Source organism: Centrocercus urophasianus, unplaced genomic scaffold, assembly GCF_019232065.1.
Source record: "Centrocercus urophasianus isolate 14NV4802_14NV808 unplaced genomic scaffold, USGS_Curo_1.0 seq_31, whole genome shotgun sequence".
Taxonomy (NCBI): domain Eukaryota; kingdom Metazoa; phylum Chordata; class Aves; order Galliformes; family Phasianidae; genus Centrocercus; species Centrocercus urophasianus.
The window spans coordinates 10181209-10207664 of record NW_024884878.1 but is presented as its reverse complement, the minus strand read 5'-3'; the positions used below and the strand labels follow the sequence as shown (position 1 = coordinate 10207664).

Sequence of the window (26456 nt, the reverse complement as noted above, 5' to 3'; positions counted from 1 at the left end):
CAGCGAGGCAGGGCACATCCCTGGCCTCCCCAGTGCAGCATTATCTGCCGTGTGCCTCACCCACATGCAGGATGAGAGCATCGGTGTGACAGCAGACAGGCAGCTCGAAGATGTGGTCAGGAGGGAGCCCTGTGGCCAAAACTCCTGTCTTCAGACGATATGGGTGCGGCTGCAGACGGGTGGGCCCTGCAGGCACAGGACCCTGATGGCTGCAAGAAGCTCGGGTGGGACCTGGGGACTTGTGGAGGAGAGCTGTCACACACTGAGAACCCCATGGGCTGGACCAACACTGCAACGCCAACCGGTGGTTACCTTCTCTGTCCCTCTCTCTCTCTCTCTCTCTGTTTCCCAAGTTGTTAAGTAACACAGGATTTATTGCGGTTTCTTTTACAGTCACACAGTTCAGCCGCACAGCTTAGAATTGTCCGTGAGAGTGGCAGTACGTCTAAGATCATTCTAGTACCGACATTATCACTGAGACTGATAATTGTGTTTGGACCTGGAGAGTTGCATCACCTTCATCTAACCGAGGCGACTGGTGAATCCGCTCACCCTCCCTCCCAGCACAGGTGGGACACGGCACCCACCCAGGGGTCCCGTCCGTGCGGTGCAGGCTGCGCTGACATCCCACAGCGCGCACTTCCAGGACTCCAGAACAAAGGGTCCGCGTTCAACCTGCCGCACGCACATACGCGGGGCTGCTCTCGTGATCGCGGGCGAAGTTTACGGATGGCCAGCAGCTGCAGGGGCGGCCAGCGCGACGAGCAGGTGCCGGGCGGGAGGGGAAACGCCGCTCCGACTCGAGGGAGCCCGGATGCAGCGCCGAGCTCCGCGAAGGGCCGCCGCGGCCACTCGGCGATGCCGGGAGGCGAACACCGCGCCCTGGGGACGCAGCCCTCGCCGAGGGACGGCCGCGCCCCGCCGCGTCCCCGCGCCTGCGGATGGCGGCGGCAGCTCCGCACAAAGCGGGGTGGGGCCGCGGGAGCCCCGCAGCGCCGCACCACCGGCACCGCCCCCGGCTTTCCCGCAAGGCAGCGGCCGGAGGAGCCGCCCCTCCGCCGCCGGCCGTCCCGTTCCCGACGGCGGCAGGTGCCCGGCCTTCCCCCCCCACGCGCTTCTCGGCCCCGCGCCGTCCCGCTGCTTACCTCGCCGCTGGCCGCGGGGGTCCGGCTGCCCGCAGGGCGTGCACATGGGAGCCGCGCCGCGCCAGCCCAGCCCGCTCCCCGCCCCGGCCCGCCCCCATGCCGCGCCCCGCAGCCGGGAGGTGTCCGCGGGCGCCCGGTGCGGATGCTGGCGGCTGGAGGTGCGGCGCTTGCTTACCGCGGCTTGACGCTCCGGCGCCCCGCGCGTCTCCTGCGGGGCAGCCGCGCGCTGTCCCCCGACGTCGTCGAAGGGTCGCCGTGCGGTCTGGGCTGCGTTTGGCAGGGAAACGCCTTGCTGTCATCTGCCCACAGCCGCAGCGCCGCCGCCGCACGGTGATGCGCCCGACCGCCGCTCCCACGTCCCTTCCTCAGCTCGGCACCGGGCTGGCTCGGCGGCCCCGGCAGCGCACGTTTGTTGGCACGCGTGGGCTCGGAGCCGCCCGCCTTCGCAGGCGGCTCGCCGCGCCCGCAGAGCCGCAGCCCGGCCCTGGGGCCATGCGTGGTGCCGCGGAGCTCGGCGAGGAGGTGGCGATGCCCGAGATCAGGGCGGACGAGGTGTCCCTGGCCAGCTACCCGCGGACATCGCTCCGTCCCGTGCCCGCATCCCACAGCTATCATCGGTCGGTCGCGGCGGTGGCTCTGTGCTGAGCCGAGGGGGGACAGCCCTGCAGGACAGTGCTCTCCTTGGGTGGGATGCTGCAGTTCGGAAGCAGGAAGGATGCAGGGCTGTTGGAGCGAGCCCAGAGGAGGATCTGAGGGCTGGTCACCTCTCCTGCAGTGAAAGGCTGAGGGAGCTGGGCTCTGGAGAAGAGAAGGCTCTGGGGAGAGCTCACTGCGGCCTTCCAGGACTTGAGGGGAGCTTATAAACGAGAGGGAGAACAACTTTCTACACCGTTGGATAGTGACAGAGCAAGGGGGAATGGCTTTAAACTTAAAGAGGGGATATTTAGATGCTAGAAAAGAAATAGGTGAGCCGCTGGCACAGCTGCCCAGAGAAGCTTTAGGTGCCCATCCCTGGAGGTGTTCCAGGCCAATCTGAATGGGGCCCTGGGCAGTGTGAGCTGGTGTGACCTCAGCTCCATCCCCCACTGCTGAGGACAAGGGAAACAACAGGCCTGCAGTGGGTTTGCATGGAAGAAGCCTCTTGTTGGCTACACCCAATTAACACTGTTTAACGAGAGCTTGCCTGGTTTCCACCTGTCCTGCTGTAATTATTTTCAGCCTTGCAAAGCTGGACATCACTGGCTGCAGCAGACACATGCTGGCAGATGGTGTGGAGGCACAGCATGGACTTCTGAGGCTGACTTAAACACTGCCCTTTCAAAACTGCTGGGCCTTTCAGAGTTTCAACGTGCGAGAGATTTTATCGTGTTGAAAAACACTAAACTAGCAGAGGATTAAGCAAAACACAAGTGTCGATTTGAATTTGGAACATCTATTCCCACAAGAAATTGCCATAAACAGCCCAAGCACTGCAGGCAGGTCCTGTGATGGAGCCTTATCGCTCCCCTCCCCTGGCAAGGCGTTCACTCTGCTCCGTCATTCTACCTGGAAGAGAAGCCCAAGCCTGGGATAAAAATTAACCCAAATCAGAAAAGAGAGTCCTGGGCCTGGCTCTGTCAGGGCAGCACGCCAGGGTGCAGGAGGGGATCGAGTTGCTCTGCTATGTGCTGGCACTTTTGCAAGCAAGGGATTAGCTAAGGGGTATGAAGGTAACGGTGGTTCAAACCAGGGCTGAAGCCACCTGCTGAAAACCCAGGGACTCCTGAGCCAGCAGAAGAGTTCTGTGTAGTTCACAAGTGCCAGTGCAGGCAGGTGGAACTACTGGACCCCAGTGCTCCGTCTCAAACTCTTGTTTTCCAGCCGTGACAGCTGGCCGTGGCAGCACAAAGTATCCTCATGAATTTCATGCAGAGATAACCTCTGTTCAGAACAGCCAGGATCCACAGTACCACAGGTCTTGCCAAGGCCACTAGGACCAGCACACAGCTAAGTTAAACCTCGGGGCCTGGCTCAATCCCGTGACACCAGTGGTTCAGCACTGGTCAGGAGCATCAGAGTTGGTAGAGCAGGAGGGAACAGGAGCAGGGGCTGTGAGAGCACGCTGGCTAGGCAGAGGCCTTGCAGTTATGCCCATTTTCACCACAGTTTAGGAAGGAAGCAGTGGTCATACACCCAGCAGGTGATTAACAATCAGAGGAACACCATTAAACGTTGCGTGTGGAGCAAAACCTATAAGTCTTAATAACAACAGGATTTTAACTATACTTCTAATTTCCATGTCATTATTTAAGAGAGGATGCTTTTCAAAAGCCAAAAGTAGCAGCAATCTGTATTTGCGTGCATGCGTAAAACTACAAGTCAATCAGATCAGCAGCTATTAAGAACATCCTTCTGTCTTTGGAGCTTCTCTAGTTACATGGCATCCTTTGAAAACTGGTGTGGTTTTTTGGGGGTCGGGCAGAGGGTTGAGACGTTGTGGTAAGACACTGCTGAGACTTTCTTCTCATGCACAGTCGGTGTGCACAGGTGTTACTGACGGCAGTGGATCTGTCTCGCTGTTGCCCGTCTGTCTGCTGCAGGGTTCTCGCTCTTCCCAGACCTCAGCTCCCATTTGAATGTAAATTCATGCTGTGTGCCGGCCTCTAGAGGGCTCTGCCAGCTCAGGCTTCTGTCATTCTTCGAACCGGGCTGATCGGAGTCCTCGTGTCTCATACCGTATGCGCCAGGTTGCTGGGCTCACCGCTCTCCGTGGCTTTGGCTATCGCCCAGCTGGCTGAGAGCAGCACGGGCTGTGGATGCCCCGTCTCCCTTTCTCTGCAAGTGTGGATGACTTTATACACACAAGGTTTAGAGGAGGCATAATTTGCTGAGTGGGCTCCTAAAAATACAGAACAGATGTCTCCCCGTACAGCAGGGCGCTGCAGGCACACCTGGAATAAAGCACCTCTCAGCAGGAAAGCAGGGCAGCAGAATCAGGATGGGGAAAAAGCTGTATTTATCTGAAGCACTCGACCAACTCTGCGTCTGTGGAGGACTGAGCTGCAGGCCCAAGGGATGGGGCAGCCCCAGGGCAGAGGAGAAAGCTATCAGATCTCCTCTGCTAGAGGCAGGAGGGGCACTTCGGTGCACTGGAGGCCATGGAGGCCAGCAGCTAACTCAGGAAATAGTAACCTTTTGTGTGTGTGTGATCTAGTCCAAATAGTTTCACCCCTAATGTGCCATATTCCATGAGTCAAAGCAGCACCCACACTCAAAACTTGGGCACAGCAAAGAGAAAAGATGGATTCCCTTCAAAACCTCAGAGAAATCAAGGTAGAAAGGACACATTCATGTGGATTTTCAGTGTATGTCAGAGACAGGGACATAGGTGAAGAAACCTAGCAGAGGAGAAGCATGCCTCAGAGGCAGAGAGGGCCACATGCTCGTCCTGGTCAGCTGTGGGTCAAAAGACTCAGCTGCCCCCAGCAGTCCAAGTTGCCATGCCATGTCCATAGCCAGCTGGTTCACAGCAAGATGAGGGCTCTCTAGTGCAAATTCAGTTTGTCACACAGATGGCTCTGCTCAAAGCTAAACAAAGAGGAAGGGTAGTTCCCAGCATCTTCCAGCCACGCGAGAGACACACCTTGTGCCCCTGTGGATTCCCACAGGAACCAAAATAAACTGGATAGACAACTCCACCTTCCCCCGTTTCATTTCATTTGTCCCAGCCTGAGCCCCATAGCAAGATGTCCTCCAGCTTCCAGGCCTTCTTCAGGCCCAACCTGGAGAGAGCAGCACAGCTCAGCAGCTGCAGGTTTGTGTGTGTGCGTGTGCTCTCCTGGCAAGTGAACCACTAAAGGCACAGTGTGTTCAGAGAGCAGGTTCCCCTCCCAAACAGTTAAGAAGTTTAGCTACCAGTGAGGAAAAGCTCTTGCTTTACCTATTTATGATTTCGCATGCACAGAAAAATCTCTTTCAAGCCTCTTCAAGAAATGCCCTGCCTGGTTGGATCACCTGCATCATGTTGTGGTACCACCACCATTATTTCCTACAGATCTTCAGCTGCATCTCTCAGTTGCACAGCACGGGGTGGACAGGATGGGTAAAATTCCTCTGACACCTTCCAATCTATCACAAAGCCTGGCTAAATCCCCACACGGTCCTACATTGACAGCCTTCCAGGGGCAGATGAACTCCTACAAGCATCTGTTCTCCCTCTGTCACATACAGATAGCTGTTAGACCTTGAACAAGGTGAGAGAGAAGTGATGAGCTGTTTTCGCTATATCTCTTCCTCCTCCTCGCTAACAATTTCCTCCAAGCCTTGAGATCCCTGCTCTGCTCTCCCTTTTACGTAGGCTGCTTTGATCTGTTCCAGCTCGCACAGCTCTGTCTCCAGCTCTTCCCTGTGAATTCTCCTCCGATTCCTCAGCAGTTTCATGGGGAAGGGGTTTAAATCATCGAAGGCAATGTTCATCAGCTTCCTGCAATGGAAAAGAGGCCCAGTGAACCCATTTACTGTCTGAAATAGTAACAAATATCCAAGTGTTTAAGGAGAGTGGGATTTCCCAGACCAAACCTCTCTGGTGCAGCTCGTTATTCACTACTCCAGGATGCTGCAGAAATTGTTTCAGCCCTCTGTGCTCAGCAGTCACCAAGCAGCAGAGCCATAAAGAATCACAGACAATTGCTTCTTATGCAAACAACAAAGCAAGGGAACCTTTTAAAATACACTTTTAAAGTATGCAGCACACCGTGAGGAGATGGACTATCCAAGACTAACCCTGATGACTCATCTTCCTTGCAGGAGGAATAGTCCCTCTGCTCAGCTCTTCTGATTATACAACTGCTATTCTTAAGCACTTGGTGCTACTAAAGGCCATGAGCAGCACTGTGCTCCCAAATACCCTGATCACTTCAGCCGCAGGAAACCCAGGTAGGAATCCCAAGTTCCAGCTGCTGAAAAAGAGAACTAACACAAGCTTTGTGGCCAGGCCTGTTGCAGCATGACATAGCCCAAGCCAAGCAGGCCTTAAGTAAGAGCATGGAGGAACAGTCAAAAAAGAGGCACATAGGTCTATGTCCTGTTGACATGCTAATGTATGCATCTGTTAACACACTAGTCACATCTCCTTTCAGGTTGATGTAAAAGTGAACAAGTACAGGCTTAAGATAGAAGCTTGACAACACCTCACAGTCCATCCTACCTGCCATCCACAATCATCCTTGTGAAAAAACGTAGGTACTGGTAGATCTCCACGCTGTCATGAATTCTTAGGATTTCCTCCTCATTGTATTTAAAAATCGCAAGAGCATAGCGGAAAATCACCTGGAACGTTGAAAGGCATTTCAGTTGGCAAAGGCTTAGCAACTGAGGGAACAGGCTCTCATGGCTTAAAACGTAGGGTAAGGGATACACACTGCAGTACATGTGGTTGCTGGGCTTGTACTCAGTAGGCTGCTTTAGGGCAGGCCTAAAGAAGCACAGAGCTAAACCCAAAAGAACAAACCCAAGAGAACAACCTCCTGTGAGCTAATTTACAACTCCGGAGCATACCAGAGCCTCCAAAAGGACACTAAAACTAATCTCACAAGGGTTTTCCAGTTCTCTCTATGCAGAGGGACAGTGCAAAATTCACACTTATTTCCAGCAATACTAAATCTCTGCCCATCTTCTGATCCCTGTATCTGTCCACTCTCAGCTGTGTCTGAGTTGTAGAGCAGAGGGGACCATATCATAGAACTGTTTTACAGCAGGACTACGTGCTAAGAAATGGCAAGGGCACCATACACAGTATCAAAGGCTTGATCTGCCTGCAGGCAACACAGCAACAGAAGATGAGGAGACATCAAGGCATAGCACTAAAGAGGCAGATGGACAAGAGGCTCATGCCCACACCTCCTGACACGTGTGAACGTTCATCAATCTGCTGTCACGTCAGATGTGATGCAGACAGAAAGAAGCCCTAGATAAAGGGTTTTACCTTAGTCCCTTCATACAGGAAAGCATCCCACACTCGCAGGAGGATGTCACTGACCAAGCTGTCCACAAAGGCCACCAGAAACCAGTTGAAGGTAATGAGTGAGACATCAATCTGATACTGCTCAAAATGAGCCATGAGGCGAGGCAGCTTCTCTGCCAGGAACTCTTTGAAGACTCTTTGATCTACCTAAACTTGACCAAAACAACAACAACAACAAAAGTTAGCAAGCACAAACCACCCTAGTGTGAAGGAGAGGGACAGTGAAGCAGAACAGTGGCCTATACACGCCACTGGTGCTGCCTTATAGCCTAAACAGGAAGAGTGCAGAATCTCATTGTCTCTCAGCCCTTCATAATTACTGAGCAGCAAACTTTCATGCAGTACCAAGTGACAGGTGTGGAGAGGGGTGGAGTGTGGAGCTGAAACAGGGCTGAGATGTGCAGAAATGCGCTCTTCTCACACAGTGGCAAGAGTTCTCCATCTCAAAGTCACGAGGAAATCACTGACACATCTTTCCACATCAGTCTTACTGCTATTTTCTGTGATGTCATGAGAAACCAGCTGAGTAACAGGGCATGCCCAGGGCTGAATGACTGCACATGGCCTAACAGACTGAATACGTATGACCCCTCTCTGTCTTCACAAGAAACAGCTGATATTCTCAGTTCACTTCCTTGTGGACTCACTGCTGTCAGTTTTGCTTGTAGCTGCATGAACCTAGACACACAAATGCAGCTGGTGAGATCCTTTAATCAAGTTTATAAAGGCTTCATCTCAAGACAGCTGTGGTTTTACAAGAGGAAGCGTACAAAGCAAGACCAGGGTTAGGTCCTTCTCTACACCATATCATATTACTATACCAGTTCTGTCAGCCTACTTACCTTTGGCCCTGTAGTACAAACCAGACAAAGTGATATGCTTTGGTCTTTCAAGTCTGCAACAACTAAACATTTTCAGCCAGCTTTCACTTTATCAAGCCAACCCTCAAAGACCCTAGGCCTACCTCTTTGCTTGCACCTTGGCTACATTTTCAGGGGCCAAATGAGGCCATGAAGTCTTTCCAAAAAAGGCTCACTGATGGTCATTACTCAGCAAATGTAGGAGAGCCTCCTGACATTTCTTCCCCAGCAGTCTCTACAATTCACATATCGACTGCAGTCTATCAGATTTCACTGTCAACACTGCTGATCCAGACCACTACATCACAGACATTTTGCTGTCTGACAATAATTTGTCTGCTTCCCAAGTCTCTGTGAGCTGGTCAGAGACTTGTTTCCCAGAGACTTCGGAAACAGCATGGCCCTGTCCCAGTAAACACCAACAAACAATTCAGCATCACAACAGGACAAGGGGGAATGGTTTTAAACTGAGACAGGAGAGGTTTAAATTAAATTAAATTAAATTAAAGGTGTAGGGAACCTGCTCTGGCAGGGGGGTTGGTCTCGATGATTTCTAGAGGTCCCTTCCAACCCCTACAATTCCGTGATTCTGTGAAATATCAGGAGGAAGCTTTTCACACAGAGGGTGGTGAGGCACTGGCACAGGTTGCCCAAGGAGGCTGTGGATGCCCCATCCCTGCAGGCATTCAAGGCCAGGCTGGATGTGGCTCTGGGCCGCCTGGGCCGCTGGTTGGCGACCTGCACACAGCAGGGGGGTTGAAACTACATGATTATTGTGGTCCTTTTCAATTCAGGCCATTCTGTGATTCTATGATACCAAACAACATGCCTTGAAAACTTGAAATCCACTGATTTTAAACAGGAGGGTAACACTTTATATCAAATGGCCACAGCACCTTCTGATCTAGAGGGAGTTCCAAAGCCAGAATTAGGCTATTTGATCCTAAACTGAAGCACAGTTGATACTAAAATTCCATTGCCTTCCTTCATCTGCACTGGGCAGTCCAAAGATGGAGGGCAGTTTCCAAAAATACACTTTCTTCATATTTGGTTCTACATGTCAGAGTTAACTACTTCACTTTCACTGGGTCCTTCTTGCAATAAATAACTGCAGTTAATGGGCACCTCTCTCCTGACTAACCTGATCAGCAAAGTGATTATTCAGGAGTGGTGCCACATTTCTTAAGCAACTTTATAACTGTAATGGAAGGAACTGCAATGTGATGTCAACTGTCAGAAGTCAAACACATTCCAAGCTGACTACTTGTTTTTAACCCTTTACCAAAAATCACCACATCAAAGCAGTACAAGCAGTAGAGGGGGGTGCCAGCTCACCTGTGATGTTATCAGGGTGTCACTGTAGTAGTCTGCTGGCATTAGGTTCTCCACAATATGGACCAGACACCAGAAAGCATTTTCCTCATCTTCCAGGACCAACAGGGCAACAGCTGCCAATCTGCAATGAACAAAACAAAGTCAGGCAATAGAACACTGCAGGAGGAGACAGAGTCCAACACAGAACAGGAGAATCCAAGATTCTTACTGGCCTGTCTCTAGCTCTGTGAGGGAGCACAGCTGGTCAGAGAATGATCTGTTCTGCAGGCTTCCGAAGGAACCCAGGGTCTATGCCTTCCTCTCCTGTGTGCTTCTGTCAGCAAACAGGAAGCATCAAAAGCAGAGCTTCAGCAACAAAACCGGGCTTCCGAGCTAATGGAATGTTCTACAGAGATCCTTGCATTTAGCAAAGTGTGCTGGCTATGGCTATGTTAACATAGCAAACAGCTTTCTTAGAGACATTCCATATTATGTGACGTGGCTCACCTCATCCTTCCACTCTTATTCCCCTTAGCTCTGACTTATCTCCCTTTAGCTAGATGGGAAGAGTTCAAGGCTGGGGAAACATACGGAAGCTGGATCAGACTTTCAGCAGCGATCTGGTGTAAGGTATCCCAGGGAGGGCAGAGCAGACTGGAACTAGATTATCTGTAAGGGTTCCTTCCAATCTGATCCATTTTACAATTCTATAACATCTAATATCAAGGGATTTCTGGAATAGAAAACATCTTTCTGAGGACCACCTGAAGAGCAATAGGAATGGCTTACACAGATTTTCCTCACGTGAAAACGTACAATCAGAAACTCCCTTCTTGCAGCCAGTGACCCGTGCCTCTTTTTGTAGGCTACACACTTCTAAGAAGCCTGTTTTTTTTGTTTTTTTTTAAAATCTGTTCTGTAGCCTAAATTTGGGAAGTGAGAGAAGCTTCCAGATTCCCTGAGCCTCACAGACTAATAGAGCTCAGGCTGTTCAGCCTGCAGAGAGAAAACTCCAGGAGACCTGGTGGTGGCCTTCCAGCCTCTAAACTGGAGGGGCTATACAAACAAAGGGGACAAATTTTAGCAAGATCTGCTATGACAGGACAAGGGAAAATGGTTTCACGCTAAAAGAGGAGATACTTAGATTGGCTATAAGGAAAGAGTTTTTGACAATGAAGGTGGTGGCGCACTGGCACAGGTTGCCCAAAGAAGTGGTGGATGCCCCATCCTGAAGACACTCAAGGTTAGGCTCGATGGGGCTCTGAGCAACATGATCTAGCTGTAGGGTCCCTGTTTGCTGCAGGGAAGTTGGAATAAATGACCTTTAAAGTTCCTTTTGAGTCTGTAATTCTTCAGATACAACCAGATCAATTTCCTTAGCTTCTCCTCATGTGTCATCTGCTCCAACTCCTAGCACTTCCTAACACTTCCTCCAACTATCACCAGACTAAAGCCATCACCAGTGTTCTTCTGAGCACATTACGATACACAGATTCAGCCTATATGTGGTGACATTAGCCTGGGACTGTATCACTCCACCTCCTATAACTTTTCCTCTGAAAATTACAAAATAGGAAGACAAGTGCATTCTGTTGCTTGCTACAACACAGCAATAACACTAGGTAGAAAAAAGACACCATACGCAGAAAATATCTAGAGCTAGTACAGCTCTAGAGAGGAACAGGAGCCTGGGACTGTTTGAATCACAGCCTAGTGAAAGTACCTACACCGTCTCAGTGCAATCCCATGAAGAAGCAGCATACCTGGTTCCTCACCTGTTCAGTCCCTGGCAGTATCCAATGGCAGGATTGTGCCAGGAGAATGCCAGCAGCACCCTTCGGAGCTTGGGGATGAGCTGAGAAGTGGGAGATGAAAAATGTCTGTTGCTGGTCAGTGTGCGGGGCAGGTCAAGCTCGATCTGCCGACAGGCAGGGTGCTCAGTGCTCTTGCTCTGTCTTAACAGCCGCTGGTAGTGGTCAGGCAGATAGCTGCAGTGCTGGCTGACAATCCACTTCCAGACCCGCTGCCGATGCTCCACAGGAATGCCACTTCTAATAAGGCTTTTCAGCTCTGCAGAGGGACTCAGCTCCCCGATGCTATTCCACCTGTCACGAAGGGGCTTCTCCACTACCTCCTGGCTCCGCAGGTTGTTGGACTTCATCTCCAGGGCTTGAATTTTGGCCAGAAGTTTCCAGTCCTCAACTTCGTGGTCAGGTACGGTCATAAACCCGTACTCATCATACTCACTGGAAGGGCACAAGGCAGAGGTTAATTCAAAGGCTGGCTCTGGCCTCTGTGCCAAGGGCCACTGCTGTGCTCCTGCCACCCACGGCAGAGCACAGGTACTTCTCCTGTGCTTCTCCGGCAGCTGTGTGCATGAGCCTGCCACGTCTGCTGACACAGAACCATGAAGACAAGTGGTAGCCTTCACCAACAGCATAGACAGACAGATGAACTCAAGTGTAGCTGCTCTGAGCTGTAGTCTGACCCCAACAGATCTCTTTACTCAATCCATCTTTTCTCCTACACACAAGGTAGCATCTTGCTCAACCTGTTTATCTTCTCTGTCTTAGGACAGAGACGGTTTGGGACTGCAAAAGCTTCAGAGCATCAGAACAAAGAATAGAGACCAACAGCACCTTTGGATGTCTTCTGTGCACAATGGAAATCTCTTCCTAATCAGACACTCCAGAAATGCAGATAATGGTGCTTGTTGAGGGTCTGTGCACCCTTAGTCCCCAGTCAGAGCTAACTCCAAGGTATCACATGGGTTGGAAGAGATCAAGTCCAACCCCTGCTAAAGCAGGCGCCCTACCATAGGTTGCACAGGAAACAAGTCAGTCCATGTCCATGCATGCTTTATCTTTTCTAACATATACCTATCGTATCTATTAATTTCAAATTAATACAGCGTTAATCTCAGCTAACATGGGGAGGTAAAGGAATTACAGTTCATCTCCACCTTAATATTTCCCAATCTCAAGGTAGAGCAAGAGCCACACACCCACATCCAGAACCAGGCAGGCATTGTCCAAGTGAACTGGCAAAGAGACCAAGCCTGGCCTTAGACTCTTAGGGCTATCTGGAGAATCTGAATCTAATCAACCAGATGTAATAGAATCTGTTACGAAACTGGGGCAGTAACTGTGCAGAATAGCATAAACACAAATGCAAGGTCCTTAGCAGCACTAGTAGCAAAGCACCCTTGGGGTCTGCAGTCCAGCCCCATCCCTTACTGCAAGACTGACCCACAGCTAGAAACAGGGCAGTCATGGCTTTATATGAATGGGTCTAGAAAACTCCGAGGAATAAATATTCTCTACTTTCCAGGGGACCTCTCGTGCATTTCTGTACTCTGCTCTGGTGAAGCTGTACCTCAGGTACCGTGTTCAGTTTGGGCCCTTGCTACAAGAAAGTCTGAGGCGCTGGAGCATGTCTAAAGAAGCACAGCAAGGCTGGTGATAGGCCTGGAACAATTGGGGGAGCTGGGCTTGTTTAATCCGGAGCAGAGGACACTCAAAGGAGATCTCATCACCCTGTACAACCATCTGAAAGGAAGCTGTAGCAAGGTGGGAGTCAGCCTCTTCTCTCAGGTAACTAGTTAGTGACAGGGTTTATATAACTTTTAACTCCCCTTCCTGCAGTGATGTGCTACTATCAGCTGTGCATGGTTTCCACATTACCATTTTTCCTCTCCCTCTCCTTGTAGGTCATGGCTCCAATTCCCTGCTATAGAGCTGTCTCAGATCTCTTGCCTGCAAATTCCCCTCCACTGACAGACTCCTGCAAGGGTGTGAATTTCCCCACGTGCTTCTCTATTACCTCACAGGGTTCAGGTTCAGATCTGCTCCTTCCTTCACATCCCACTGGAGTGCTTCCTGGATGAGGTTCCTCACCAAATCAGCATGTGAGCTGGGCAGGCCACAGAGAGTCTCCTGCAGCTTCCGCAAGACCGTCAGGTATTTGCTCTCCATCTGGCAGTTTTGGGCTTGCAGATAGGCACACTGATGGCAAAACAAGAAGGAATGAGGTAGCTCATTGACGGTTTTTCCTCTATCACCACTGCTCGTTGCTAGCCTGGCCCACACATAAAACAAAGACTCCTGAATAGCAAGACCCCAGAAAACATGCCCAGCAGTTTTCTACACCCATGTGAAGCGCAGCTATGAATGAATCACCATTGCCAATGAACACACATAAGCTTCATAAGCAAGCACACAACAGAAGTTGCTTTTTGAATGGCAGGCCAAATACAGCATCACCTGCTTACCTACTGCACTGCATCAGGGGTGGCCATATCCCAGGCAGCACAGATCAGAGCCACCACTGCATCTGAATTCTCTTCAGGCTTTTCCTCTCCTGCTTAGACAAGTTCTCTACCACAGACTGAGCTGTACTCTGCAAATACACACCACTCAAGGGGCTGAGCTGGAACCTCCACAACTTCAGGATACGCAGCAGAATCACAAAGTGAACGTGCTCCCAAGCAACCTCATACCATCATACTGCTATACAGCATCAAGCACACGAAGCTCAAGTGAGTTCAAACAGAGCAAAACCACCACACTCCAGGGCATACAGAAAAGAAAAAAAAAGCAGGTGGGGAGGGGGAGAGGAGGGAAACAGGGAAACGAGGATTGTTATCACCACTTCACAATTCACAACTGAGGCCATACAGGTGACAAAACTCACCTAATCAGTGTTTCACAGGAAGCACAAGGACTTCTCAGTGGGAAGCAGCAATTAAAAACAAAACAGGAATCACAGAAAGAATTAGGCTGCATAGAAAGTGGACAGAAAAGAGCATAGGACACTGTCACACTACCACTTTACTCAGCATTTTGCCTCAAGTCAAGCATTTCAGTATGATTACTTCCATTCTGAAGCTGACAGCAATTGGAGGATCAGAGAACAAGAACAAGCTGAGGTGTACTGGGTTTCAAAAGACTAGGAAGCAAAGAGATAAAAGAATGACAACACCAACTCAGAAGCAGCTGCTTGCCCTGTTACAGAATCCAGGGCTATGGGGACATTCCTTGAAATCTAGTAAGGAAAACCCAGGGAAAACCTAGAGAACAAATGCCAGCCTGAAGCAGTGGTTTAGGACCAGAAAGACAAGTCTAAGCACAACTAGTTTATGCATACTTACAACACTAGAAATAAAAACAGAGCCTAAGAAGAGAAATCAACTCTCAACTAGCTGCAGGATCTAAGAGAATTGCTACCTGACAGCACTAGGCCTTGTGCAGAAATCAAAACTAGATGGAGCCAGGACCTAGTCAGCCTGCCAAGTCTCAAGAACTTCTCATTCTCTTAGCACAGAAATTTCTTTATTTGTATCCAAAAGTAAGGCTGAATCTACAGGAGTCTGAGTTAGTTTTCAGCATCCCTAAGAGTGAACTCTGCAAGCATTTTACTTTGACCGGAGAGAGAAAACAATCATATCTAATCTGGGAACAATACAAAGCAAGAAAATTAAACTAAAAATAATAATTGAAATTAAAAAATACGAAACAAATTTCTTCCTGGTGAGTTTTTGTATCAAAATCATCCCAGCACCCACTTAGGACAGAGCTTAGAAAAAGGTGTCCCCAAGAAAAAAGAACTATTTTGCCCCACCTTCATCAGAAGGGCTTTTTCATTCTCAGCAACTCTTGTCCAGAGTCGAGTAACCTGGTGGATCTCCGAATTGAGAAACTGGTTCTGGGTTTTGTAGGCATCGATATCATCCTGCCACAAAACAAAACAGTCACAGAGGAACAGTTTATGAGGGTCCCTAGAGGGACTTGTGTATGGAATGAGTAAAGGACAAGAAAAAAATGTCGTGTTCTAGAGACAAGACAGGACTTTCCAGGACAAATACAGTCTACAAAGGAAATGAAGGTACAACATTACATAGAGGTGTCATGCATAGAGAAGACACTTGGAAAATGCTAAATGTACTTAGAAAACATATGCACTTATAAGACGTAGAGACAGTTGGATGGCAGAAAGCTAAAGAAACAGCTAACTGAGATGAAGAATACTTTTCTCCCTTTTTTAAGAAACAGATGCAGGTTTCAGCCCCACAGCTGGCAGAAAAAACACTTCCCACAGCAGAGTGCCTCATTTGGCAGTTCTCCACCCCATGCTAACAGTTCATTATAATGGTGCGTGTGGTAACAGTGCAACAGGCTGGATTTGAAAAAAACTAAGATGTGTTGGGAAACTATTTGCAAGAGGGAAGCACACACCAATAGAGCCATGAAAACAGCAGGTTAGACAGCAGTAAGTGAAACAGGAGATTGAACAAAGAGGCTGGCTCTCAATGTTAACTAGATCAAAACAGTATTTTGTTCCACCTGGCTGAAGCCAAGCTATCTGCTTCTGAGAACTCCATCAATACCAGGTGAGGCCCTCCCACCCCGTCTCTGATGCACACAGAACTAGAAATACAGTCTGTGCTTTCCACTAGGAACAACCTCCCACTGAACCGGAGGGTACAGGAATGCAACCTCTCAAATAATCTGTGTCACCTCCACACACCTTCAGGTGCTCAATCTCCTCCTGGTGTTTATACAATGTCTCTGCAGTGACAGCATTTGCTTCTTTCAGGGGATCAGAGTGTTCTCGGGTCCTCTGCTCTGTCAAGGCCATGATGACTTGCTGTTTGGCATGGTTCTTCTCCATCAGAAGCTGCACATGCTCTTTGAGTTCCTGGATATGGCTGTCTCTCAGAGCAAGCATCTGCTCAAGTTCCTTCTTCTCCTGCTCAAGAGCTTCCAGTCGACTGGTGAGATCTGCAATTTGTCTCACTTTGTGGCGCACTAACTCCAGCCTGTCCTTATCTTCTGCTGCAGTGAGATACATGCTAGACACTCGCTTCTCCTGCTGGGCTGCCTCCAGGGCTTTGTGGAGAAGCTTAACCAACTCCTGGTAAAAGAAAGCAAACTCACAGTGATTAGCTCACAGTGTGCCCAGGGCACTGCCCAGGACTCTACAGTCCTGCCAAGTAATGAGTGAACAGCTAAAGATCCTCAGGATCTCGAAACTGACTCCTCTCCGAAGGAAAACTGAATGGAAATTGCTGTATTTGTTTCAGCTTTCACACTGCAGAAGTCCTCCCTCACTCCAAGCCACATGAATGTACAAAAGCTTCTTCCAGCACTGTGCTGCTGATTCATGCTCTGCTGTCTCAGACATTTAAGGAACCAAAACAAGGGTGTAATTCTATTACCCACCATGGGACCTGGCTCTCTTGTCTCTTTTGCTGGAAAGAGATACTAGCATTACTGAGGATTCTGGCACTGTCACTCAGGAGACAGAGGCCTTGCAGTGACTGGGCTCTGCAATCACATCACATCTTAATGGTGGACTGTTGTTCAAAAAAAGCATGACAACTCAATCTGGCAGCTCCTGTCAGCATCATGATATCCAATCCAAGATTGTATTTCATACATCTGTTAAATAACATACACCAGCATGACAACTGCAGAACCCACCTGGATTTTTTTTTAACCTCTCTTTTCCAACCTGTCTGCTAGATATGTTTTGTGGTTAATGAATGTCCGTGCTTTCCTTGTGCTGGGCACCATCAGGTTATGTACATCAGGGTGACACTAGGAGCTTCAGCTGAATGCCTGCTCAGCCCCCTCAGCCTTACCAAGAACCAAGGTCCAGGGAGTCTCTGTGAACACTTTCAGGGTCCTGCCCTTAAAGGCAGAAGATTCTTCACCGTACTCACCTTCTGTGACTTGACCTCCTCTGTGAGTGTCAGCATCTGCTGCTGTAGGACGTTCACTTTATCCATTGAGTTCCTCTCCCGGGGTTGCTCTTCTGCCAAGCTACTGTTCACCCACTTGGCTTTCCTAAACAAGTTCAACCGAGACTCCATCCTCCCATCCTCTGGGGTCTCCTTCACTGAAAGGAAACAGAGTTAATTTATACAGAATCACAGAATCACCAAGGTTGGAGACCTACAAGATCATCCAGTCCAACCATCCACCTATCACCAACAGTTCTCACTAAACCACATCCCTCAACACAAAACTCAAATGTCCCTTGAACACCTCCAGAGTCGGTGACTCCACCACCTCTCTGGGCAGCCATTCCAGTGCCTGACCACTCTTTCAGACAAGCAGCATTTCCTAACATCCAGCCTAAATCTCCCGTGGTGCTGCTTGAAGCCATTCCCTCCAGTCCTATCACTGTTACATGAGAGAAGAGGCCGACCCTCAGCTCACTGCAACCTCCCTTCAGGTAGTTAGAGAGCAATGAGGTCCCCCCTGAGCCTCTTCTTCTCCAGGCTGAACATTCCCAGCTCCTTCATCTGCTCCTCATCAGCCCTGTGCTCCAGACCCCTCACCAGTTTTGTTGCCCTCCTTTGAACACGTTCCAGGGCCTCAATGTCCTTCTTGCACTGAGGGGCCCAACACTGAACACAGCACTCGAGGTGCAGGCTCACCAGTGCCGAGAACAGGGGGGCAAGCACTTCCCTGTCCCTGCTGGCAACATTATTCCTGATGCAAGCCAGGATGCCACTGCTTCTTGGCCACCTGGGCACACTGCTGGCTCACATTCAGCCCAGCACCAACCAACACCCCCAGGTCCATTTCCTCTATGCAGTCCTCCAGCCACACCGCCCCAAGCCTGTAGCGTCACCTGGGGTTGTTGTGGCCGAAGTGCAGGACCCGGCATTTGGCCTTGTTGAACCTCATCCCATTGGCTTCAGCCCAGCTCTCCAGCCTGTCCAGATCCCTCTGCAGGGCCTCGCTACCCCCAGGCAGATCCACACTTCCAGCCAACCTTGTGTCATTTGCTGACTTACTGAGGTGCACTCAATGCCCTCATCCAGGTCATCAATAAAGACACTGAAGAGGACAGGCCCAGCACCGACCCCTGAGGAACACAAGTGGTGACAGGTCACCAGCTGGTTTTAGCTCCATTCACCACCACTGCCTGGGCCCAGCCCTACAGCCAGGTTCTTATCCAGCCAAGAGTGTAAGCATCCAGGCCACAGGCTGCCAGCTTCTGCAGGAGAATGCTGTGGGAGACAGTGTCAAAGGCTTTGCTGAAGTCTAGGTAGACCACAGCTACAGCCTTTCCCTCATCTACCAGACAGGTCACAGATCATAGAAGGAGATCAGGTTGGTCAAACAGGACCTGCCCTTCATGAACCCATGCTGGTTAGGTCTGATCCCCTGGCTGTCCTGCACATGGCACGTGATCTCCCTCAAGACAATCTGTTCCATAACCTTCCCTGGCACCAAGGTCAGGCTAACAGGCCTGAAAACAGAACTGAGTTTCTTGCTACAGACTCCTATGTCTGCTATGAGGGGACTCACAACAGCTCCAACTAGAAGACTGACACACAGGACAAGAAACATCAACCTGCTGGGATTCACAAATGGCAGGGATGAGAACCACAGGTGCCCCCAGAATAAATAAATGATGTTTCATGGTACCTGTAAACCCTCCTTTCACCCCACCTGTCTTGCCCACAACAAAAGGCAGTTAGCGTATGTGGAGAGCACATGCTAAACTCAGCAATTACACCCTATATTTGGGAGGAAAGGGTTGAGGAGAATGAGACTGTACAGCAGTTTTATTTCCAATTCAAGGAAATAGTATGGGCTAGCAATATGGTTTATCATTTTGCCTCTGGAAAAGATTCCACAGGTAAGAGACAAACATATACAGCCTAAAGCAGAGCAAAATGAGTCTTTCTTGTGCCAGCAAAGCTCAGGAAGGAAGGAAGGAGACAACATGGTCAAGCTTTCATGTCCCCAAACTACTTGCCACTCTATCCTTCACTTTTCTGCTAAGTCTGACTCACTAGTAAATTATGTCATAGCCATACACATTTCAGTAACAGGCACCTGTACACTGTGCTTCCACTTCTGCCTCTTGTTCAGGGTCCTCCTGGAATTTACTGAAGTTAAAAACATTCCCATCATTCCCCCAGAGTTGCTTGGAGCCACAGATATTGTAGACAGTGTTTCTGAAACAAGAGGAGACTAAAACAGTGAACAGAAGCGATGAATGCTGCAGCCAGTTATATTCGAATTACCCAGTGACACACTTCTCCTCATTCATCACATCTCCCTCCTCCCAGAACCTGCCTCCACCATTTGATTAAAAAAAAAAAAAAGAATCATTCATGGCACTGGTGGATCTAAGGGGAGCAAAGCTGAAACTGGCACATATCAGAAAGATGCCACAAAATTGCTACCAGCACAGCCAAGTGAATCAGATGGAGATCTTTTCCACACCCTTCAGCCCTCTACATAAAGGCTGGACAGAAGGAAGCAGATAAAATCACAATCATTTCTTCTTTCTTTCTCTCCCTCTCCTCTTCCTCCCTTAGCTCAGTTCCTTGCAGAAGCCCTCAGACAGAAACAAAAGTTCATCTCTCTACAGCCAAAACTGCCACAACAGTTACAGCTGAAGCTGCCACAGGTCCTGTGATCTAAATCACATTTAATAACCTTGCCACAACTAATTTGATAAGCTTTGATACAGTACAGAGATTCTGGAATAAAACTGCTATGAGATCTAGAAGCAGTCAATCACAGACTGTTTGTTGCAGTTGTTGCTTTCAGATGCTGCCAGAAGAACTAAAAGATGTCTCCACAAGATCATGGAGAACCAGCAGCATGTCAGTGTTTTTTGTAAAACCTATACAAGACAGTGAGACAGCTGCCTATTTCTGTATAAGTCTTCTCTCTTCCCATCAGCTGAAAGAAAATAAGCCTCTTGTTCTGACACATACACAGGACATCATGTTAACTACGTCTTTACTGTTAATGAAGCTGGAGCTTAGATATTATTCTCCTTTTTGCCTTTTTACTGTGAGGCTCATGAGTAGAAAAGCAGAAATTTCTGACCTAAGCAAATGCATTGGCAGAAGAGATCAGCAGACCTCCACTCCCCATAGGCTGCAGTGGGCATTCCTTTGATGCAATTTTCCTGCTTTTCTTTATTTCATGCTATGCTGTTTTCCCCATGAAACCAGAACAACTCAGGAATCCGAGGAACTCAGCTGAAACAAAACACACTACACAACAGAGCGTGCAGAAATGTTCACAGGACCAAGGTAACAATTGGATCCAAGGATGAAAAGAAGCAATTATTACTCAAGCTTACAAAAGTAAGGCTGGGGAGGAGTTATGATTACAGTATTTTTTATCAAAGTGCAGAGGAAAGAATGCACTTTGTATCTATCCTGCAAAACAGTACAGCTGAGATTGCTGCTCTTACATACCATAGGAAGCCTCTCTTCCTATCAGCATCAGACTGTAGCCAGAGCAGCAGCGATACTAAACTACAGCAAACCTCCCCTCCAAAAACATTTGGCAAGTGCCTGTGACCACCTGCATGCTGTGGGCTATCTGTAAATAAGTGATGAGGATATGCTTAAGGACACACTGGTGCGGACTGTCTTTGAGCAACAGTATCTGCTCAAGGTTTATAATGTGTAAACCCCAATGGAGCCACAGCTTGCAATCACAAACATGAAATCAGGGCAGGCAGGGGGACTGTTCACATGCCTGAAAATCAGCCAAGCTACAGCAACTTGTGTAGTGTCAAGGCCTTATTACAGGCTCAAATGCCTCGAGCTTGAAGTACCTGCTCTGCAAAGTACCCAAGATCCTTTCAAGCCACTGGAAAGGGCTTCTATTGCTAACCTACAGAGTACAGTTCAACCTGCCCAGAAGTCCTTCCAAGAGCAATGTTCAGATGCACCACAGAAAATAAGCAAACCACTAGATGCACCTAGGAAAGCTTAATCAAGCTCTGATTCTGCCTCTAGGATCTTTTGCAAGACAGCTATATCTTGTGAAACACACTAGAACAAGCGGATGTCAAAGAAGCTCCAACATAAAGTTTGTTTCTTCATAAAACTGCTTCATGGCTTATCTACCTAGAAAAGCGCCTCAATTCAAACAATATAAACAAGTAAGTAACGCACAGATGGGCATGCGAACTGCACTGCAACTCTCCTCAGGCACTTACTGTATCTCTGTCCAAGGGTGCTTAAGGGAGATGTTCTGCAAAGCTGTAGCTGTTTGGGGTGCAGGCAAAGAGGCTGCCTGTAAACCCACCACTTCTGTTGGCGTTTTGACTGGAGGCAGAAAGCCCTCATCATCAGCAACATCTACATGGAAACAAACCAAAACATGAAAGGCAAGTAAGTGTCCAAGGCAGCCTTTCATTAGACTTTGACTCCTCAATGTAACTTAAGAACCACAACATTTTCTTACATTTAGGCATTCTGTATACAACACGTCAGTAACAAAAGCAGCAGAGCAGGTTTCCCTTATATAAGATGAAATTACAGAAGGTTCCAAGTAGTCCCTGAGCAGGTAATTTATTTCTACCCAGCGGCTTCAATCACTTGTACATGAGAAAGACCTTAGAAATCAAATCCAAGCCTCTAAACAGATAAAGAGCAGAGTTATTGCTGTTCCCCACCCCAGTCGCAGTGTTTCTTAATGCGCAGGTAACAGCTCACAAATATTTTTGTTATACTACTGCTGCTTATGATAGTGAAATGCCAGGGTATTTAAAGCAGACACTTAGCAGGGAGCAGGTTGGTTGCTTTAAATAAAACATCTAGTGCATCTAGTCATAGCTAAATATATGGATGCTCTGTCTCTGCCCTCCATTGGCCTCTTTACTCAAACTGCTAGGCACGTGCACCTTTATTCCTCCACCACTACAGGACTTGCTTACTGCTGGCTTCACAGTGGAAAGGGACACCACCAAACATGCAGGGTTCCAGCGTATGAGGGAAGCGAAGAGGGGATTCACAACCATAAGATACCTGAATATTGCCTAGCACACGCCGTGGCAGATCAAGAGACAGTACATTCACGTTCATCTCCAGTAAGGCCACAACCTCCAAACACCAATCCAGGCAGTGATAGTTGGCACGTGCCTTTAAATACCTGGGCAGTGCCTCCAGCCATTTAGAGATGAGAACCGCTCACCACTCGGAGGCTGAAAGCAAATGAAGGGATGACATAGGTGACACTTACTTATTCTGCCAACTAGAGGTTCATTTACAAGCTGGGAGCTGCCCACGGGAAATCTGCTCTGAGCACTGCAAAATTCCCAACGTCTCACTTGTAGCTGCTGCAGCCAGTACATCATTGCCTGTTTGCTGATTGCCTAAGAGAAAACAGGAAGCAGCAGGCAATCTTAACAGCATAAGACATAATCTGTAGGGTTAACAACCACTGTTCTGCCCATGTTAGCAAAAATAAAAGGCAGCTGAGTCATGCCTATGCTACATTCTCCAGTCCCAAATCTTAATTTGGAGAGACAAAGTAAATCTTCAGCATGGCCTTAGCAACAGAACCTCACTAGATAGCTGACCAAGTTCTAACCATTTCTGGTTTACCGTGTTCCAAGACTGAGCAGAAATGTTAAGATTACTTTAGGTGGGAATCATGAACAGAGTTCTCTTAATAGAGACATTCACAGAGATAGGAATCTAAGCTTCCTGCTGCGGGAACCAGTTCATACAGAGGAGCTCATTTCTATTCAATAAGTTATGCATGGGTGCAGGACTCTCAAATTACTTCAGTCCAGCACCCAGTTTGGCTTTTACTCCTATTCTGTTAAAGAAAAGCCATCTCAGTGACGGAAACCCAGCCTTACAAAAACAGAGCAAGGAACTCAGGTTTACAAGGTAACAGTCCAGGCTGAGGGGATTAGCACAAAACTCAGGCTGAGGTACATTACAGAGGTGAATCTGTCCTAGTGGGGAATGTTTTGTAGCAGCCCTCAAATGAAGCTGCTGCCTCTTACCTTTAGAGTAAAAACTCTGTTTGGTGTTCTGATCTCAAAAACCCCTTCATCATTTTCTACTTTGCAGTCAAAGCTAGCACTGGAGAGATCAATAGAGCCCAAAGGGTTGATGTCCTGTGCAGTCCTGTAGTATAGTAAGTGGCACTTATTTTCATCATAAATGAACCACCGAGACTTCCAGGTCTTGATTGGACCCCTAATGCCTAGCTTATTTAAATAGCCACAGAGTTTTTTTCTGTGTGTTTCGCTGCTGGGTTTCAGCTGTATATTTTCCAGTTCTCCAGGAGAGGGAAGCACATCTTTCTCTTTTGCTGAGTCTCCGTCGCTCCTACTGCCATCTGAGTTTGGCTCTGTTATCTCGTCTGGAACTCCAGCACTGGGACAAGCACCACTTCCTGGTCCTTTCTTCATCTCTTTCAGGAAATACACTCAGAACCAAACTGAAACAGGAAATCTCCAGGTAAACGAGGTACAGCAGATACCAACTATATCAACATTATTCTACAACCTGCAGAAGACAAAATTGAGGAATATGCTTAGGTCTCATATATGACCAAAAAAAAAAAAAAGAAAAAAGAAAAACAAACAAACAAACAAAAACAAACAAACAAAAAAATCACACCACCACATTCCCTAGCTTTCAAATTACCCAGCAGCGGTCCCCAGTGTCCAATATTGGTCATTGCTCTTTCCCTTCCTGGGCTCTAATGACCTCTACATCTCAGTTTTCTGTCTACAGTTTGTAAACAGTCTCTACTAGCAGCAGAGAAACCACTACAATCTTTCAGGTAAAAAACAAGCACATCCTGCAGGCATTTCAAGTCATTAGCAACAAACGGGGCTTTTGAAGTCACAGAGAAGAATATTAAGTATTAGCCGCAGAAAACAAGGTAACAACCTCTTTTGGGACACAAATTCAGGTCAATGGCTTTCAGGTAAGCTTGTCACTGCATGCTAAGCTAATATTTTAAACCACAGTACCTGGAGAAAAACCTATCCTTATGGCAGCTGAAGAATGCTGTTAAAAAGCCAGCATACCGTGCTCTGGGTCTTATTCAGCAGGCCTCACCTGATGGATTAGGCACCAGAGAAACAGATTCTGTGATTCCTACTAAACAGACTCGGTTATTCCATTGCCTAAAGAACCCTGCTGTGTTTCTGTAAGGAATGCAATATGCAACAGAGAAACAGAAAAACAACACTGGAGGGGATTTGGGCAGATTCTTAGCCCTGTCCTCCTCTCAGAGACAGGGTCAGTTTCAAAGCTGTGCCTGAATACATGGGTTCACATGCACATGAATTCTGATTGTGTGCTAGGGTGGCAAACCTACCACACTTGTGGGCAAATTAGGGAGAAATGACTTTTTGCTCACAGCTGCATATAACAATGTCTAGTGGTCCTTGCACAACAGAAATAACAACACCCCAAAATAAAACCTATTAGAAACTTGATGGTTTTTTTTTTGTTTTTTTTTGTTAAATAAAAGCCTATCTTGAAGCTCACCTAACGAAAAAGCCTGCCAGAGGCTTCAGTATAAATACTGCAGTATCAGAAGCAAATGTGTAAGCAAATACATATTAGTGGTAATCCAACAGCAACCACAAAACCATTGAACACTGAACCAGTGGTGTGATGACAACAGGTCAGTGGGGATAACACAAAGGAGTACAAAAAGACACTGGCCAAGCTCATGCTTTTAGGAACAACACCCTCCTTACTGATACAGGCTTACAGACATTAGTGTTTAAGCTCCATTCCTTTAATGCTGCTTCCTCCCATTCACTCATCTGCTCCTCAAAAAGCTACAGAACACTCACTTTTTTTTTTTTCTTTTTTTATTCACTTATTTTATCCACTCTCTTACTGCTGAAAATACAAATGCCAGAATAAGCACATTACGTAGGTGCCACATCAGAAGCCTAATTTCCAGGCTAATTTTGGCGGGTTCAAAGGAACCACTATCAAGCAGCAGCAGCCTCAAGCCTTCCTAGCAACCACAGAATCACAGAATGGCCAGGGTTGGGAGCACCTCAAGGATCATGAATCTCCAACCCCCCACCAATGCAGGGCCACCAACCTCCCCATTTCACAGCAGCCCAGGCTGCCCAGGGCCCCATCCAACCTGGCCTCCAACACCTCCAGGGATGGACGGGGCATCACAGCCTCTCTGGGCAGCTGTTCCAGCACCTCACCACTCTCACAGCACACAACTTCCCCTGACATCCAACCTCCATCTGCCCTCCCTCCACTGCAAACCATTTCCCCTTGTCCTGCTGTTATCTCCCCTTTCCAAGAGCTGACTCCACTCCTTTCTGTAGGCTCCCTTTAGGTACTGCAGGCTGCCATGAGGTCACAGAATCACACAGAATCACAGAATCACCCGGGTTGGAAGGGACCTCAAGGATCATGTAGTTCCAACCCCCCTGCCTAGCAGGGCCACCAAACACACACATTCAGATCAGGTTGCCCAGGACCCTGTCCAACCTGGCCTTAAACACATCCAAGGACGGGGCATCCACAACCTCCCTGGGCAGCCCGTTCCAGGGCCTAACCACTCTCCTTGTATAGAACTTCCCCCTAACATCCAAAGGGTCCATCCATCAGGTCACCCCACAGCCTCCTTTTCTCCAGGCTGAACAAGCCCAGCTCCCTCAGCCTGTCTCTGTAGGGGAGGTGCTGCAGCCCCTGATCATCTTTGTGGCTCCTCTGGACCCTCTCCAACAGCTCCCTGTCTTTCTTGTACTGGGGGTTCCAGACCTGGACACAATACTGCAGGTGGGGCCTCACAAGAGCAGAGTAGAGGGGACGATCACCTCCCTGTCCCTGCTGGCCGCCACTCTTCCAATGGAGCCCAGGACACCATTTGCCTTTCGAGCCACAAGGGCACACAGCTGGCTCAAAGCACAAGGACTTCCTGCGCCATCCAAAGACTCCAACACACTTCTAGCTGTGCTGACGGTGACACTCCACGGCTCCACCACACAGATTCAAGAACCTCGTTAGAAGAGCTCTGGTCAAATCTGCGTTACCAAGGGCTATAGAGAAAGCCTCACCTACTTGCAGGATTCTGGAGAGATGCCATTGGAAGCCACTGTCCGCTGCTGCAGAGCTGCAGACACCCCAAGCCGGGTGACCACGGCCTCCAGAACAGATCCGACAGTGAGAGGAGCCTCTGCTTCAAGCCTCCCTCAGCCTGCGAGCCGTCCGAAAGAGCCGTCCAGCCGAACGCGGCACTGACTCACCGACGAAAAGGGAAGATGAGGGTGGGCCCCGCACAGACGTTTCTCCCCCCGCCCTCCCACAGCCTCACAGCACAGCCGTATCCCCGCCGGGGGGGGCAC

General features: G+C 48.7%; 2 protein-coding genes across 8 annotated transcripts in view; both read right to left on the bottom strand.

Moving 5' to 3' along the window:
* The window catches only part of CORO2A (coronin 2A), a 47578-nt gene extending 46372 nt beyond the window's left edge, over positions 1-1206 (bottom strand). Inside the window, exon 1 of the mRNA XM_042829574.1 lies at positions 1146-1206. The gene's annotated coding sequence lies outside the window, so the exon portion shown is untranslated. The remainder of the gene's footprint in view (positions 1-1145) is intronic.
* Positions 1207-3361: 2155 nt separating this feature from the next.
* TBC1D2 (TBC1 domain family member 2) lies at positions 3362-26442 on the bottom strand. Of its 7 annotated transcripts, none has more exons than XM_042829564.1 (14): positions 26169-26439; positions 23115-23622; positions 22340-22472; positions 21315-21456; positions 19178-19299; positions 17044-17219; positions 15846-16232; positions 14940-15050; positions 13143-13324; positions 11096-11566; positions 9342-9462; positions 7108-7293; positions 6331-6452; positions 3362-5607 (listed from the first exon to the last, which is right to left on the bottom strand). In XM_042829564.1, the coding sequence occupies exons 2-14, from the start codon at positions 23523-23525 to the stop codon at positions 5406-5408; spliced, it is 2766 nt and encodes a 921-aa protein (XP_042685498.1). In that variant the 5' UTR covers positions 23526-23622; positions 26169-26439; the 3' UTR covers positions 3362-5405. The 7 variants fall into 7 exon arrangements, with proteins under 7 accessions (XP_042685498.1, XP_042685499.1, XP_042685500.1 ...); XM_042829565.1 differs by having other exon boundaries at positions 26173-26439; XM_042829566.1 differs by lacking the exons at positions 22340-22472; positions 26169-26439 and adding an exon at positions 22126-22301 and having other exon boundaries at positions 19178-19315; positions 23115-23202.
* Between the last annotated feature and the right edge of the window lie 14 nt (positions 26443-26456).